General features: G+C 38.1%; 2 protein-coding genes across 2 annotated transcripts in view; both read left to right on the plus strand.

The window, feature by feature from the left end:
• The window catches only part of LOC128374355 (E3 ubiquitin-protein ligase RING2-A-like), an 83,542-nt gene that overhangs the window by 38,457 nt on the left and 28,171 nt on the right, over window positions 1-16,914 (plus strand). The window lies entirely within an intron of this gene.
• Window positions 2,057-16,336, plus strand: LOC128374573 (H-2 class I histocompatibility antigen, Q9 alpha chain-like). Its single transcript, XM_053334826.1, has 6 exons — window positions 2,057-2,111; window positions 6,164-6,436; window positions 6,664-6,954; window positions 12,410-12,694; window positions 13,802-13,928; window positions 16,231-16,336. The coding sequence occupies exons 1-6, from the start codon at window positions 2,057-2,059 to the stop codon at window positions 16,334-16,336; spliced, it is 1,137 nt and encodes a 378-aa protein (XP_053190801.1).

Here is a 16,914-nt window from a genome sequence, read left to right on the forward strand (position 1 = left end):
TGCATCGATAAAGAGAACATGGTGCTGACTGAGTTGGATCATTTTTCTGTGTCAAGCAGGCTACTAAAAATATAAAACAAGGACATTGTAATAACTATAAATTAACCTGCAGTTTATGATGACTTAAATAATTGTCTCGTTTTTTTAAGTAGGCTATTTCATGATCTCTATTTTCCAAAAGTTGTTCTCAACAGTCCAAAACCTTAAAAAAGAAGGAAAATTGTAGACTTCCTCAAAATAAAGCTGAAACTATTAGTTGATTATGTAAAGTGTGTAATACAGTTTAAATAAACAGATTGGCATATTTGACCTACAGACCATCTGGGATCAGCTTGTATCTTCTTTTGTTTGCTTTTAAAAAAATGATTGTTACTGAAAAGTTTCTTAAATCACTTCTTTTCACTGAATTTAGTCTATTGAGACTCTCAGTGGGATTTTTATTTTTAGTAAGTTCACAAACATCAGGTCACTGATCCATAGAGGGAAGCTCATTTCCTTTGTTATGTAATTATTATTTGTGATGATGCATATGGCAAGTCAAGTTTATTTATAGCTATAGAACATTTCATCCACTAATTATCATTAGTAACACTGATTCCTTTGGAAATGTCTGTCAGGGTTTCAGCACTTTCCTGCCAACATGTGACCTATGGGACTGACAAAAGTAAATGTGTCTCCACACTGATTGTTCTGACACATTCAGAGACATTACTGCTTTATTCATGAACATGTGACTCAGTGTTCACAATGTTATGATGTCTTTATCTGACTGGAACTCAAACCATTCTCTGAAATATAGATAAACAAGTATCATAAATGTGGAACAACTAAGCCATAAATGTCTTGAAGTAATAATAATAATAATAATAATAATAATAATAATGATGCATTGTATTTAAAGACTCCTTTCAAAGCACATATAACACAACAACAGCACATCAAACAATATAAATCAGGTAACATTTAGTACAAAGATAAAGAATAAATATGAATGTGAATATAAAGTGCATTAATACAATAAATAAAGTAAAAGTAACAACTAATGGACCAGGAACATGTTTAGTCTGAGTCTCTCTGGTTTTCTGTCTGATGAGAAACTTCAGTTTCACTGACACAAAGTTGATTTTTAACTTTTCTCTCTAGTTCAGTCGTTTTAGTCCATTTTTAAACTTTCTTTTCTGTGTTTTCAGATTCTCAGTTATGAGGATTTGTTGTTTTCTTGCTTTTATTTATAAAATGTTTGAATAATGTTTGCAAGTGAAACCTTTGTTTCAGCAGTAAAGTGTTACTAACTGAGATAAACAGCATTGCTTCCTCTTTCTCTCTCCTTGATCCATGGTGCTGGTTCAGACGTATGCTAGGCCTGTGTGTTACATAGGCTTATAAGAATAACTATGAATATATGGTTTTAAAAATAGTTCTGGAGCACCCAAATATATTTATATATGCAATTATTTTTCTCTTTTTGTACTTGTTTACATCTCTTAATTATAGATATATATAGAAAATAAATATTTTAAAGGTCTCCTTGTCTGAACCATTTGGTGTGTCCCTCACCCCCATTGGATGGTGGGCATTCGCCTGATGCCATATATAGATAAACCAGACTTGATGCAGCAAATACACCAGGCACCAAGAAAAACGTGCTAAAAGTAGGAAGCTTTGACGTAACTCAGACGCAGCATAATGTCCATACTTTACGAGCAGCACCTGAATGCACCACGCAGAGCAGTAACACCACAGATGCGGAACGGTTATACGGAAAAGTTTACAGATTAGAGAAATAGTTTTTGTTTGTTTTTTAAGATTTATTTAGATTTATTCACCAGAAGACAAAACATGTGAGAGAGAGGGGGGTGCGACACGCAGCAAATGACCTCTGATCGGGACTCGAACCTGGGTCGGCTGTGCACACAGCACGCGCTCCAACCACCCAACCCCCCGCGCGCTACAGAATAGAGAATTGTATAACGGGAAAACGTTTCTTTCTGCATCGTCCAACACTCTGATAAAACTGAGTTTTAGAAACGTTAATGGAGTTCACTTTGTGATGAAGATGTATCTCACCATGTTCTTCGTCCTCTTGGTGACGGCACTGACTGTAAACAGCGGTAAGAGAGAGAGGGGTTTGTTTGTTTTTTTGGGTTAAAAAAAATAAAATAAATAACAATAATGTGACTCCGGTTAAAAGCAAAAATGAAATTTGATAATTATTTGAATTATGATGACTTAAATAATTTTAAATACATTTTTTTAAGTAGGCTATTTCATGATCTCTATTTTCCAAAAGTTGTTCTCAACAGTCCAAAACCTTTAAAAAGAGGGAAAATTGTATTCTACCCCCAAATAAAGCTGAAACTATTAGTTGATTATGTAAAGTGGGTAATCCAGTTTAAATAAACAGATTATGTCATATTTTACCTACAGACCTTCTGGGATTTGTTTCATACTTGATGTAAATGATGTAATAATAATTCAGCTTGTATCTTCTTTTATTTTTGAGATATTGAACCTTTAAAAAGGAGCCGTGACCTGCAAAAAAATTATTGTTACTGAAAGGGTTAGGGTCAAGTTACTACTTCACTATATTTATTGACGGAGCTTTCAGTGGGATTTTTTATTTTTAGTAAATTCACAAACATCAGGTCACCGATCCACAGAAGGAGCTGATCATATCCATTGTAATGTAATTATTATTTGTGATGATGGAAATGGCAAGTCAAACACAAAGGCAGCTCAGAGTGCTTTACAGAGTAATTCAAATAAAGTGTGCAAGTTAAATAAAATCAGATGAAAAGATAAAATAACACAACAACTATTAAACTAGCAGGTGTAAGCAATATGAAATATGATCAAATGTCCTTGAATGTATTGATTGGTGCAGTGTTTGTGTTCTGGTTCTGCTCCATCCGCTGATCAATGATCAATAATTGTATATCCACCAGCACGCTGCAGGATTCAGAAGCAGTTCTTCACTCTGCTGAGATATAAATACACAGAGTCTGTTTACAACAGAAGCTTCAACGCTGCATAAAGCTCCACAGAGCAGACCCAGCTGCACAGGAAGTCAGACACTCAAACACCATAGAGCATCCGGTCAATTTTCAAAATAAAACCACCTGTGCAGGCTCCAGATCATATTCCAGCAACAAACATGAATAAAATAAACAAAGGAATCATTTAACTAGATAACCTACTGACCCACAGTAGAAACACAAACACGAAGGAAAACAACCAAATCAACTAAACTTGAGCAAGTTAACAAAATTTAATTGTGCTGCTATTGCAGTAATTACGGTAGCCTAAAGGTACTTGTTTCAATTTTATTGGGCTGCCGTAATTACTGTATTAACAGTAGGACTACATTTAAAAGGCGGATGGTTTTCCCAGAGTACGTTATGCTTCTGAAACCCTCCAGGAGGCCCTGGTGATCTCTATCCAGACAGCTGCTGCCTCATTTATGTTTTTGGAGTGAAAGAAGAGGTTATTAGTCATAACTCTTCATTTTAACTAAATGAATCAGCTGTTTCTCGTCCATGACATAGTTTCATTAAGAGCAACAGGAAGTAAACAGAAACACAGCATCCAATAGGAAACAAAGCAATCAAACAGATTATGTCACTGATGATAACTCGTGTTGCATTCACGGACCTGTGATGCATCTCACTTCCACTCCTATGTTGTTTCAAAATAAAAGTCCTTTGCAAGCTGTGTGATCTTTCTCATCGCAGGCAGTTGCTTTAACAAAACCTCCAGATCCAAATCAAACCATTCAATGCAGCTTGTAACTCTCCTGTAGTCTAATACTAACTGTACAGTACATACTGACATTGAGCTGTGTAAATATCACTGTGCAGACATGAATGCAGCATTCTGCATACACTGGAATTCATGATGCATGATTGATGCTCTATATTATAAGAAACATGCAAAAGGCCATCTTTTACACTCTAATGTAATCTTCTCATCATCATGGTGTTGACAATAAATTCATGTTGATATTATATCAGGCAGTTTTTAAAGAGCCTGATCAGGTACGGCATCACAGTTTGGTGTCAGGCCAGTAAGATCATTAGTGATTCATCTCATGTTCTGTATACAGAGTTTGAGCTGCTACCCTCTGGTAGGAGGGTCACAGTTAGACAGATTTTTTAAAGTATTAATTCCTGCATCTATCAGGTTTTAAATGGAAGCAGATGAGGATTTGTCTTTGTACTGTGTCTGTAGGTGTGTTGGTGTGTGTGTTTTCTTTTTTATTTATATATCAGAGCTGCTATCTGGCACTGAGTATTTATTTATTATGTATTTAATATCTTTTGTAATATATATGTGTTAATATTGTTGCTCATGGCTTTTATGCTTGTTTTTATTTATTTATTTTTAATGGCTGTAGTACGGGTCGTTTCCCATCTGGTGGGACAATAAAGTTTATTTTGATCATGATTTAATATAAATAGCTGTTAAAAGTTTATCTGTATTAAATGTCAGATAAAAGAGGAGTTAAATACAAACACTCAGTATTTTCTGTGAAGATATGATCAGTAACTAATGTTAGAGGATCAAAAGTAACATTAACTGTTTCACTGTGGACTTAACTGTCACAAACTGGCTCAACATATGTGACCTGGAGGAGAGACAAGTCAGGTGCCAAAAGAAAATGTTTTATTGTAACTAAAACAACATATATACAAAAAGCATGAGGTGTGGAGTGTAGTGGTATCAGTGGTGAATGTAGTGTGTGGATGAGTGAGATATTTGTGTGTGGCTGTTGAGTGTAAAAGGAAAACCACCAAACGAACCCAGAACCTGTAGCAGCGTGGAGCCTAGGAGAGAGAGAGAGAGAGAATGAGACCAAGCTGGCATTTATCTCCTTGCTAGAGGCCTAGCCAGGTGTCAGCACCTTGCCTTAACGACCCTCCCTGACTACCAACTCCTGCAGGAAGTAATCAACTGCATGATAGAGAGCAGAAAGGGAGGGGTCGTAACATAACTAACAGGTTAATTTCCACTCTCTCCCCTCCCCCTCCTGGTTTGGAGGACTGAACCATATTATATAAACAGAGGGAGGTGTTTGGTTCATTTTTGCCAGAATCAAGAAAAATTAACTCTTAGTTTAATGATATATTGTATATAAAATATTCTAATAATGTACAATAATGAATGATGATAGGTGAGTAACAATATGTAATGTTATAATTAGAGTTTTGACGATACACTCAGCTCACGAGACGAGATGAGATTTTAATTTATTTTATTTTGAAGAAAACTTCAAAGAGGAAATAAATGACTGTTCTTTTATTTGAAATTCACAAAATGGAAATTAAATTGAAATGTTTTAACTAATCATCTTATAATGAATCACTTTAGTTCTACTCTCTAAATATATAATTATCATATGCAGTATGCAGCACTGTGAAAGGTTTATAGATATTTTATAGATGGATCATTTTGGTATTTATGGAAATAAGAACCATAAATACAAAAGTTAGATACAATCACAAATACCAAAAAGTAAATTATAAAGAGTAGAAACAATTCTAATATATACATATAAATTAAATAAAGAGTCCAATGATCACAAATTATAATATTTTTTGCTAATAAAAAAACACAGAAATAAAAGTAAATTGCACAGATCCTGTATCATACACATACACAAATAGAACAACATATAAATTGTGTTATAATTTGGTAGTGAGACTCATTTTACTTTTGGCATCATTAGGCTTCCACAGCTGCTCCTCCTACCTCAGGCTCTCAGTGTAGAGACCTGAGGTTAACCTGCTCCTCTCCTCCATCTCATACTGCTGACTGAGATCTTCTTAGCAGGTAGAAGCTGTAACAACGTTAATGATCCACACATGACATTACAAAAAAGAACACATGAGGTGCGATTGAGCGATAGAAAACCGATCGTCTTTTCTTTCTTTTTTTTTGCGCCCCTTAATTATAGCTTCGCGAGACAAAATTCACTTTGTCTCTATCAGTTACAGGCCCTTAGAAACTTTCCCTCCAGTCATGACACCCCCACATATTGCCAAATATTCTGACTGATTGCAGTTAATAGATAGATAAGAGTCCAGAGCATTAAGTCAGATCTGCTGGAGTTTATCTGCTTGTCTGTAAACATGTCTGTCTGTCTTTCTCTCTCTGTGACTCTCAGAGAAACACTCCCTTATGTACATCTACACCGGCCTCTCCAAACCTGTTGGACTTCCAGGCATCCATGAGTTCACAGCTATGGGTCAGCTGGACGGCAGGATGATCGACTACTATGACAGTGATATCCAGAGAAAAGTTCCCAAGCAGGACTGGATGAAAGAGCGACTTCCTCCAGACTACTGGGAGAAAGGTACACAGTCCCGCCAAAGCAAGCAGCAGTGGTTCAAACTCAACATCGACATCCTGAAGAAACTAATGAATCAGACTGATAATGGTAAGATCCATGAAATGTGTCAGACTGGGACGTTTTGATGACTCAGTCATTAACAACTGTAATAGCTTTTATAGATAAATGCTCCAACATAAATGAAGCTGTTTTATTTTCAGGAACAAGTTATAACTTCAAATGTGTTTAAATGAAACTGTTTTAATTGTAATTACTTGCTGCATTTTTCCATGTCCTCATTCTTTATCATTTATTTCACTGTCACTCCTCTTTAGATCTCCATGTTCTTCAGTGGATGGTCGGCTGTGTGGGTGAAACATGGTCTCATGGCACAATTAAGTTTTTCCGTGGTGTGTACATGTTTAACTATGATGCACAAAACTTCCTGTCCTTTGATGATGCCCACTCAGTCTGGTTTGCTACCGCTGATATAGCAGTCCCAACAAAGAGAAAGTGGGATCCTGACCAGGACCTAAAAGAAAAGACCAAAGGCTACCTGGAGAAGGAGTGTATCGATTGGTTGGACAAGTTCAAGGTATATGGGAAAAAACAGATGGAAGCTGCCCGTAAGTATGACAGAAAATAATTTCTATATTTTTATATTAATTATTATTAGAGATAATAGAAGTGGCTTTTGTAATATAATTATTATTTGTTAACATATCAAACATGAAATCAGCTGGTCTTGATAACATTGTAATTCACACAAAATCTGCTTTTTTTGTTTCCTGAATTTTAATATTTATTATGGAAAATTAGATCAGATGTGGCCACATTTCCAATCAACAGACAACAATTCAGATTTTTGAATCCATGATAAATACAATAACAAAATAACAAAATGAAGGCAGAAACACTTCAGCTTTGGATCCACTTAAAAAGAAACCGAAGAAATCAAATATTGATTGAATATGTATCTAACACATTTTAATAACTGCTGCAGCCTACATGGTACATTTTATATTTAACAAGCTGCTTGTTTCAAATACTGGAAGTGCTGAGTCTGAACTATTAAGTTGATTAGATAATTAATATGATATAAATTAAAGTTTGAGGAGATTTTGACAACTGAAGCTGATTTAACTGTTAACCTCTTAACGCACGCTGTTCTGTCTACGGGACGGGATGGATGTTAGGAGGTAGCCACAAGTTCTTCTGAATGGTTTAAACACCAACCCTTAAACATATATATTCATGCCGTACATCATTGGAAAGCTTAGATTGTCCTGATTCATGCAGGACCACGCACGACTTATATGGTTGCTCACAGCCGTAATAGTATTAGCGATTAGCTCGGCTAGCCCCTGAGCTAAGTAAGAAAAGCTATAATGCTACATACCTTCAAAGTCTTCCCTTTATCCACAACGATCATCTTATGACTCAGGACTTTCTGTACAGCTCGCCAAATATCCATTCTTGTGAAATATGAAATCTGTTTCCATAAAACCGAAATACTTTCCTCAATATGTCAACATGTATTTAGTCCAACACGTAACGTAATAACACAAATAACAAACCATATACGGCCCGTTTACGTCATTTCCTGACCTGCACGTCCATCTCAGTGTACACGTGACTAGATGTTTACGACCGTGAGCCTCTCCTGCTTCTGACGACACCACACACAAGCCAATCGGTGTTTAGGATTAGGCAGTACATGTCTCCAAAGCCAATGAGGACATGTGACCAACAACAATGACGACATGGCTGTGATTGACAGCTGTTCCAGCCTATGGAAATATTCGGTGAAATGAAGTTGATAACCTTTTAGCCAATAGTCTGAGGTTTCCAACGGTGTATGACACTAAGCTATTAAGTTTGGCTGTCCATAAACAAACTCCAAGCGTAACCGGCGTGCGCCCGGTGCGTAAAAGATTTGAACCATATATCATTACGCACACGGCATTTTGATACACGGTTGGTTCTTCTTCGACTTGACATATGACTTATAGCAAAATAAACAGATAAATAGATAGATAGATATGGCCAAACAAAAAAAATATGGTTATATGTAATAATAATAATAATAATAATAATAATGATAATAATAATAATATGGTGTCAGCTTTCATTAGAGACCAAGATTTTGATTGTAGGCAAAGGGGATGTGAAGTTATAGGTGTTTGATTGTGGTTATACAGCTTTGGTAACCAAGTGTCCATTTGGAGTCTCCAAAAAGGACCTAAGGAAAACGCATGGACATACCTGTTGAAAAATAATTCAGAAAAATTCATCTTTTGGTCTTTTGACTCCAAATTTGGACTGCATGAAGCCAAGACCTGTGGCTGTTTCCTCATTGTGTCTATATCCTGCTGAGAGGTCCCTGAATGTCTGTACACATGTCATTGTAAAGGCAAACCTATGGGCGAGTAAACAACCCCATCATTGTAACCTCTGCCACTCTTTGTCAGTAAGTCACAGAATCACACAGACACTTTTACAAGAATCCTGAGAGTGTTTCCTTTCCAATGATACCAGACACATCTCTGAGTCTCAAACTATATGGGATCTGTGCTGCTCACAACTTGGGCATGTCGTTTAGGCTAACAGCATAAAAAACAGGGGCGTGTGTTAAGTGGTTAATATGTTAAGTTACTCACAGCATTAATATTGATTAGTTACAGCTGATAGAAGACAGACAGCATGAGCTACAGTATAAACTATAAATAAGATCCCTGGGTCGCGGGGGCAGCAGCCTAAGCAGGGAAGCCCAGACTTCCCTCTCCCCAGCCACTTCGTCCAGCTCTTCCCCGGGGTCTCCTACCGGTGGGAACACCTCACCAGGGAGGCGTCCGGGAGGCATCCTGACTAGATACCCGAACCACCTCATTTGGCTCCTCTTGACGCGGAGGAGCAGCGGGTCTACTCTACTTTACTTTGTTTTTATTATTGGGGGGGGGGTTGCCATTGTGTATGAAATGCGCTATATAAATAAAACTGCCTTGCCTTGCCTTGCCTTACTCCGAGCTCCCTCCGGATAACTGAGCTTCTCACCCTATCTCTAAGGGAGAGCCCAGCCAGCCTACGGAGGAAGCTCATTTCGGCCGCTTGTACCCGTGATCTCGTTCTTTCGGTCACTACCCAAAGCTCATGACCATAGGTGAGGGTAGGGTCCGGAAGTCTTTTTCCATGGCCTCGCCGAACTCCTCCCATGTCCGGGTTTTTGCCTCAGCGACCGCCGTAGCTGCACTCCGCTTGGCCTGCCGATACCTGCCTGCTGCCTCCGGAGTCCCACAGGCCAAAAAGGCCCCATAGGACTCCTTCTTCAGCTTGACAGCATCCCTCACCGCCGGTGTCCACCAGCGGGTACGGGGATTGCCGCCACGACAGGCACTGACCACCTTGCGGCCACAGCTCCGGTCAGCCGCCTTAACAATGGAGGCACGGAACATGGCCCACTCTGACTCATTGTCCCCCGCCTCCCCCGGTACATGGTCGAAGCTCTCCCGGAGGTGGGAGTTGAAACTCTCTCTGACAGGAGACTCTGCCAGGCGTTCCCAGCAGACCCTCACAATACGTTTGGGTTTGCCGGGTCTGTCCGGCATCCTCCCCCACCATCGTAGCCAATTCACCACCAGGTGGTGATCAGTTGACAGCTCCACCCCTCTCTTCACCTGAGTGTCCAAGACATGCGGCCGCAAGTCCGACGACACGACTACAAAGTCAATCATCGAACTGCGGCCTAGGGTGTCAGGGTGCCAAGTGCACATATGGACACCCTTATGCTTGAACATGGTGTTCGTTATGGACAATCTGTGACGAGCACAGAAGTCCAATAACAGAACACTGTTCTGTTCAATAACAGAACACTGTTCTGTTATTGATAATAAAGTTCAGTAGTAAATCCAGGTAGTTTGTCAACGTGTAACCAAATACAACCAAATACAGATCGGCTGAAGGCTCTTGACCTAATGGTGGTTAAGTTGGCAGATGGGGCGAAGAGCTTGTTGGCAGAAGAGCCAATGAAGCTGCTGCAGGGCAGGGGTGATGTGTTCGATAGAGGGAGTTCTGGTTATGATACGAGCAGCTGCGTTCTGTACCAGTTGGAGTTTGTGAAGAGATTTCAGAGGAAGACCAAAGAGGAGAGAGTTACAGTAGTCCAGACGGGAGGGTTAGAGTTAGGGTAGGGTTAACCCTAACCCTGATCAGGGTGTTTACCAGGATAGCGGTGCAGGTTGGTGAAAGTGAGGGACGAGAGACGACTGACGGAGACGTAGATGGCAGTATGCAGACAAAGTAACGTTATTGATGTGGGCTTCGAAAGAAGTGGTAAGTTGCTACGTTTCACCTGTCTGTTTTTACTTTAGTTATAATTAAAGAGATGCATTGTCACTATTTGATGTAGTTTTTGTAGCAACAGATTCTATTTGTTCAGTTTATTATGAGGATGGTACAAACATTATCACATGTGGTTTATCCTCTTAATACACACCCCTATTTTTTATGTTGTTAGCCTAAACGACATGCCCAAATTGTGAGCAGCACAGATCCCACATAGTTTGAGACTCAGAGATGTGTCTGGTATCATTGGAAAGGAAACACTCTCAGGATTCTTGTAAAAGTGTCTGTGTGATTCTGTGACTTACTGACAAAGAGTGGCAGAGGTTACAATGATGGGATTGTTTACTCGCCCATAGGTTTGCCTTTACAATGACATGTGTACAGACATTCAGGGACCTCTCGGCAGGATATAGACACAATGAGGCCACAGCCACAGGTCTTGGCTTCATGCAGTCCAAGTTATTACTAATAATTATTATTATTTTTCAACAGGTATGTCCATGCGTTTTCCTTAGGTCCTTTTTGGAGACTCCAAATGGACACTTGGTTACCAAAGCTGTATAACCACAATCAAACACCTATAACTTCACAACCCCTTTGCCTACAATCAAAATCTTGGTGAAAGCTGACACCTTGAGGAGCCCTGCTACTATTTGGATTTGGATGTCAGTCAATCTGGAATAGGATGACAGAAGCATTATCACAATAACCATATATTTTTTTGTTTGGCCACATCTATCTATCTATCTATCTATCTATCTATCTATCTATCTGACTGACTGACTGACTGACTGACTGACTGTCTGTTTATTTTGCTATAAGTCATATGTCAAGTCGAAGAAGAACCAACCGTGTACCAAAATGCCGAGTGCGTAATGATATATGGTTCAACTCTTTTACGCACCGAGCGCACGCCGGTTACGCTTGGAGTTTGTTTATGGACAGACAAACCTAATAGCTTAGTGTCATACACCGTTGGAAACCTCAGACTATTGGCTAAAAGGTTATCAACTTCATTTCACTGAATATTTCCATAGGCTGGAACAGCTGTCAATCAAAGCCATTTTGTCATTGTCGTAGGTCACATGTCCTCATTGGCTTTGGAGACATGTACTGCCTAATCCTAAGCACCGATTGGCTTGTGTGTGGTGTCGTCAGAAGCAGAAGAGGCTCACAGTCGTAAACATCTAGTCACGTGTACTCTGAGCTGGACGTGCAGGTCAGGAAATGACATAAACGGACCGTATATGGTTTGTTATTTGTGTTATTACGTTACGTGTTGGACTAAATACATGGACATATTGAGGAAAGTATTTCGGTTTTATGGAAACGGATTTCATATTTCACAAGAATGGATACTTGGCGAGCTGTACAGAAAGTCCTGAGTCATAAGATGATCGTTGTGGATAAAGGGAAGACTTTGAAGGTATGTAGGCATTATAGCTTTTCTCACTTAGCTGAGTGGCTCGCCGAGCTAATCACTAATATTATTACGGCTGTGAGCAACCATATAAGTCGTGAGTGGTCTTGAATGAATCAGGAGAATCTAAGCTTTCTAACAATATATGGTATGAATATATATGTTTAAGGGTTGGTGTTTAAAACATTCAGAAGAACGTGTCGCTACCTCCTAACATCCGTCCCGTCCCTTAAGCGCAACAGCGTGCATTAAGAGGTTACAGCATAATGCATTATAGTCACCATTCAAACATTAACTAACCTAATGTTTTCTCTTTCCAGCTCCACCAGATGTCTACATGTTAGCTAAGAAAACCAGAATTGAGTCAAACCCCATGTTGACCTGCCTGGCCACAGGTTTCTACCCAAAAGACGTCATCCTTAACATCAAAAGGAACGGCCGCATTCTGACTAAAGAGGACGGGTTGATCTCCTCAGGCGTTCGACCAAATGGAGATGAAACCTTCCAGAGGAGAGACAGTGTGGAGATTTTAAAGGGTGACATCGCTTCATTCACATGTGAAGTCATTCACAGAGCATCCAAAATGTCTGTTGAGAAGGTTTGGGGTAAGAAACTTTCTTATTTCAGTTTGCAGTTTGTCACAGAGCAACAAAGTTGATCAAACAGACAGACGATCAGACAGTTTATAACCAAACATCAGAAAATGAGATCCAAGTTTTATTAAATCTTTATTTAATCAGTTATGTGTCATATTGGAGCAGACCTTTTCTATTATCTCAGGGTGTAAAGCAGTAAGAGTCTGCCTCAAAAGCTGCTGACTGTCAACTTACTTCTTCACTGGAGGAGATTATTATATTCAAAATGTCTTTATTAAAGATGAGGTGGATTCATTCACTGTTGGCATCACAGTTAGTAGCTACAAGAGAAAAAACACAACATTAACTGTCGAGAACCAAGCTTTTTAAATTTTGGACGTTTTTAGTAAGAATCATCTTTGTGTCTTTGCATCGTTTTCAAAATTCATGACAAACAATAGAGACGAACTGTTTGAAAGGCATAACAAAATATATATATTTAACACAATCGTAAGGATAACTTAATACAAATACAACATGAGGTGTGGAAGTCAGTAAGATCAGTGGTGTAGGATGTGCATGCATGGTAAATATGGTGTGTGTGGATGTTGTATGGTGCATAAAAGAAAACCATAAGAACTAAAACTAAAGCTGCCGCATCACCCGGGAAGGCAGGCGTCTGTCTGCAAGGAAAGAGAGCGAGACAATGAATGAGAAACCGCTTACATAGTAAACCAAATCACCGGGCCCAGGTGCTTCCACTTACCAGATTACCTGGCTGGCCCAACCCACTGCCAACCAGCAATCCACTCAATTATTATATTCAAAATGTCTTCAAATGTCTTTATTGAAGATGAGGTGGATTCATTCACTGTTAGCATCACAGTTTGTAGCTACAATAGAAAAAACACAACATTAACTGGCAAGAACCAATTTTTTTGAACTTTTACATAGTTTTTAAATGTCATGTTATTTTGTTTTTAAATTTAATTTTATCACTTTGATCACATTATTACTGATTAACACATCTACATGTTATTACTATGCATCAACACTGAGAGTCACATGAAGATAAATATTAATGATGTTAAAAGTGAACTGAATGTGAAACTAATATAAATGTTTTCTGTGTTTTAGATCCTAAAGTTACTGATGAAGAAAACAACATGAGTATTATTGGTGGGGCGATTGGGGGCCCGCTCTTTGTTGTGGTACTCGTGGCTGTAGTGCTGGTGGTTTTGAAGAAAAGAAGGAGACTTGGAAGGTATAATATATAATCACTATGTTTTCTCAACAAGGTACCAGTGGAGTGGGATATATTTTTTTCCTATTTTATTTTATATCCTTTCAAGGAAAACACATAAAAAATATTTATTACTAATAGAAAACTGATTCCTGCAAAATTTCTAGCAAAGAAATGAATTGTTCTATTTTCTTAACAGTTGTTTTTTATTTCTTTAAACTGCTTAAAAGAATAAGTACACACTGAAACTCTGCTGGCTCCCTCCATCCCAGCATATTTAAAGATGCAGCAGAGGAGTGAACAGGTGGACTGTAGGGGTTGGGGGAGGTACGGAGACATCGATGAGGACAGATTAAGACTGATCACTGCTCAGTGTAGCATGAATAGATGTAGAGCTGGTAGTCAGAGCTAATCGACCATGAGCAGCTGTGTGTGTGTGTGTGTGTGTGTGTGTGTGTGTGTGTCTTTGGGTTACTTGTATAACTAGGGTTCTCTGAGCAGAACAACATCACTTCTGCTTCTCTCTCATCAGACCTGCTCACACCTCCAGCAGCTCTGTGTGAGAGACACAAACTGAGGCTGCAGTCGGCACAGTGCTGATATTTAGACTTGATGAAGCAGCTGAAATGAAACTTACCTCAGAGTCTTGTCTTTTATGTCACAAATAGAGAATTAGGTTGAACCAAGGTGTCTGTCCCTTCAGAGCAGGCTGCAGTCAGACATTGTTAATAATGTTGAAAATGAATTAATTTTTATGGTAATAATATTAAGAATTAATGAGGTTTTTTTAATGATATGTTAGCCAAAAACAAAAAAAAAACATTTAAATGATGTATAAGAGGTTTCATAACTAATATTAGGAACATGAACTGTATCATGTATCTGCCTGAAAAAGAGTAAAAGACTCAGTATTGTGAAAGAGGATTTGAATCATATCACTTGTGTTACTAACATGGTAAACATTAGCATGCAACCTTGTTAACATGTACAGTTGGTTTATATGTTGTAGTTGATCAGTGGAAGAACACATGATGCTGATATTTCACCTTAAAGTAAAACCTTCAGTTATTTATAGGGATTTAATTTGTGCATCTGAAGTCCCAAAAAGATTATTGTATTTATTTAGTTTATATATTATGTTAAAAGCATCCATACAGTGCACACAGGTTGTTACCATGTTGGAGCAATATGATTATTATACATTCATAAAGTGCAACTTCCTCTCATCACTTCAAAGCTGAGAGAATAAAATGTGATCAAGTTTTATTTTCATCATTGAATTTCATACAATAGAAGTCAGACTGCTCTGGGATTGTCTTCATATTGAATCAGTGTTCAAACTGTATTCTAACGCTGAGTCATTTAAAGGACAAAAGGTTTATCCAATGGAGGGACTAAACAGTTTTAGACCATGAATAACTGAGGGCCAAGTTATAGAAGCAATAGGTAGCTATCCCAAACTTACGCACACCTGTGGGGGATGAAGCTCATCAATGGTGTTAACTTGACTCATGTACATTCACTTGAGCAGGAAAATACTTCCACAATACTCCGATGTAAAAAGATAAAAATAAATATATTTATTCCAAGGGTTTTTATTTTCATCACTGAATTTCATACAATAGAAGTCAGACTGCTCTGGGATTGTCTTCATATTGAATCACATAACAAAATGCATTTTCTTTTCTTCACAGAGTTCAGAAGATCTGTCGGCAGCTTTGGAGTTGGTAAGTATGTTTCATTTACTGATTGAAAGCTGCAGCACACAGGTTCATACTTTTCAGTTTCATCAGTTTGTTGTGTTTTTGTTTTTGTGCCAACCTAATCCTTTTAGTTAGTCCTGCTCAGACTGGAAACTCTGTACATGAACTTAACTATAGTTACTTTAACTGTTTTTATGTGTATTAACTTTGTGTTTAGAACTGAGAGCTTAAAATCTTTAACTGTGAGATGCTGGTGTTAATGGTGTTAATGGTGTGATAGGAAACCATAAAAACATTTAGTAAATTAGATTAAATTAATTGAAAGTGCAGTTATTACAGACATTGATGCATTTTATTTTCTTCACAGGGTCCAAAGAGTCTGTGAACAGAAGTGACTCTGGTCACTCTACTGGCTGTAGTAAGTTTCTTTTGTTTATTATTTAGTATCAGGTTTCTGCAAGCAAGAGATAAATTACATTTTTAAAACCTGGTATCTTCATTCCTAGATAATACTAGAGGTGACTGAGAAAGTACCATAAATGCATCTTAGCCACAGAAGATACATAGAAAAGCAGCATTAGTGTTTGTACGGAAAGTAACACTTCTGTTCATTGTTGCAGACAGCGACTCAGACGGCGAGCGATGGCTCCAATGAGTCTCTCCTTAATCAACAACCTGGAGTCTGAGAGAGAAACCAGCTCACCAGGGAAATTGGGGCAGGGGTGACTGAGGAGACTGTGTTTTGATCAGGGGGGAAGATTTTGGAAACGTCATGTGGAGACTCAGGAAGGAGAGTAGAAAAGTGTGATCTGTGAGAAACTAAACAAATGTGACATTTAACCTTTAAAAGGAATCTCCTTGAAATCTGAAAGTACTTTAAGTTTAGAGATAATTAATCACAGCTACACTCCTCAAGCAAATGTTAAATGTTACAGATCTATGCAGGCTGGTAAGAATAAGTGTTTCTTCTTTATGATGTTTTTACTTTTATGAAGTTTTTTTACTTTGTGATGAATCTGTTGATATCATGTTTCAAACAAAATCTTTAGTCATATTTGATCAAATTTAGTAATGGTTAGATGTGATGAGACATTTTGAAAACCCTGAAGAAAGATTATGAAATAAAGTCAGAATTATGAGATATTGAGCAAAAAATTCAGGCTTCTAAATTTAGTAATATAACTAAATATTGCACTCAAGATATGTTAATGAAATACAGAAATTTGCCTTTTAAATCCTGCATTAAATTAAATTAAAGCAAATTCATTCATGCAGTTCAGGTGTAAATAGATGATTTCATCTGT

This window comes from Scomber japonicus, chromosome 15, assembly GCF_027409825.1.
Source record: "Scomber japonicus isolate fScoJap1 chromosome 15, fScoJap1.pri, whole genome shotgun sequence".
In the NCBI taxonomy this organism is placed as follows: domain Eukaryota; kingdom Metazoa; phylum Chordata; class Actinopteri; order Scombriformes; family Scombridae; genus Scomber; species Scomber japonicus.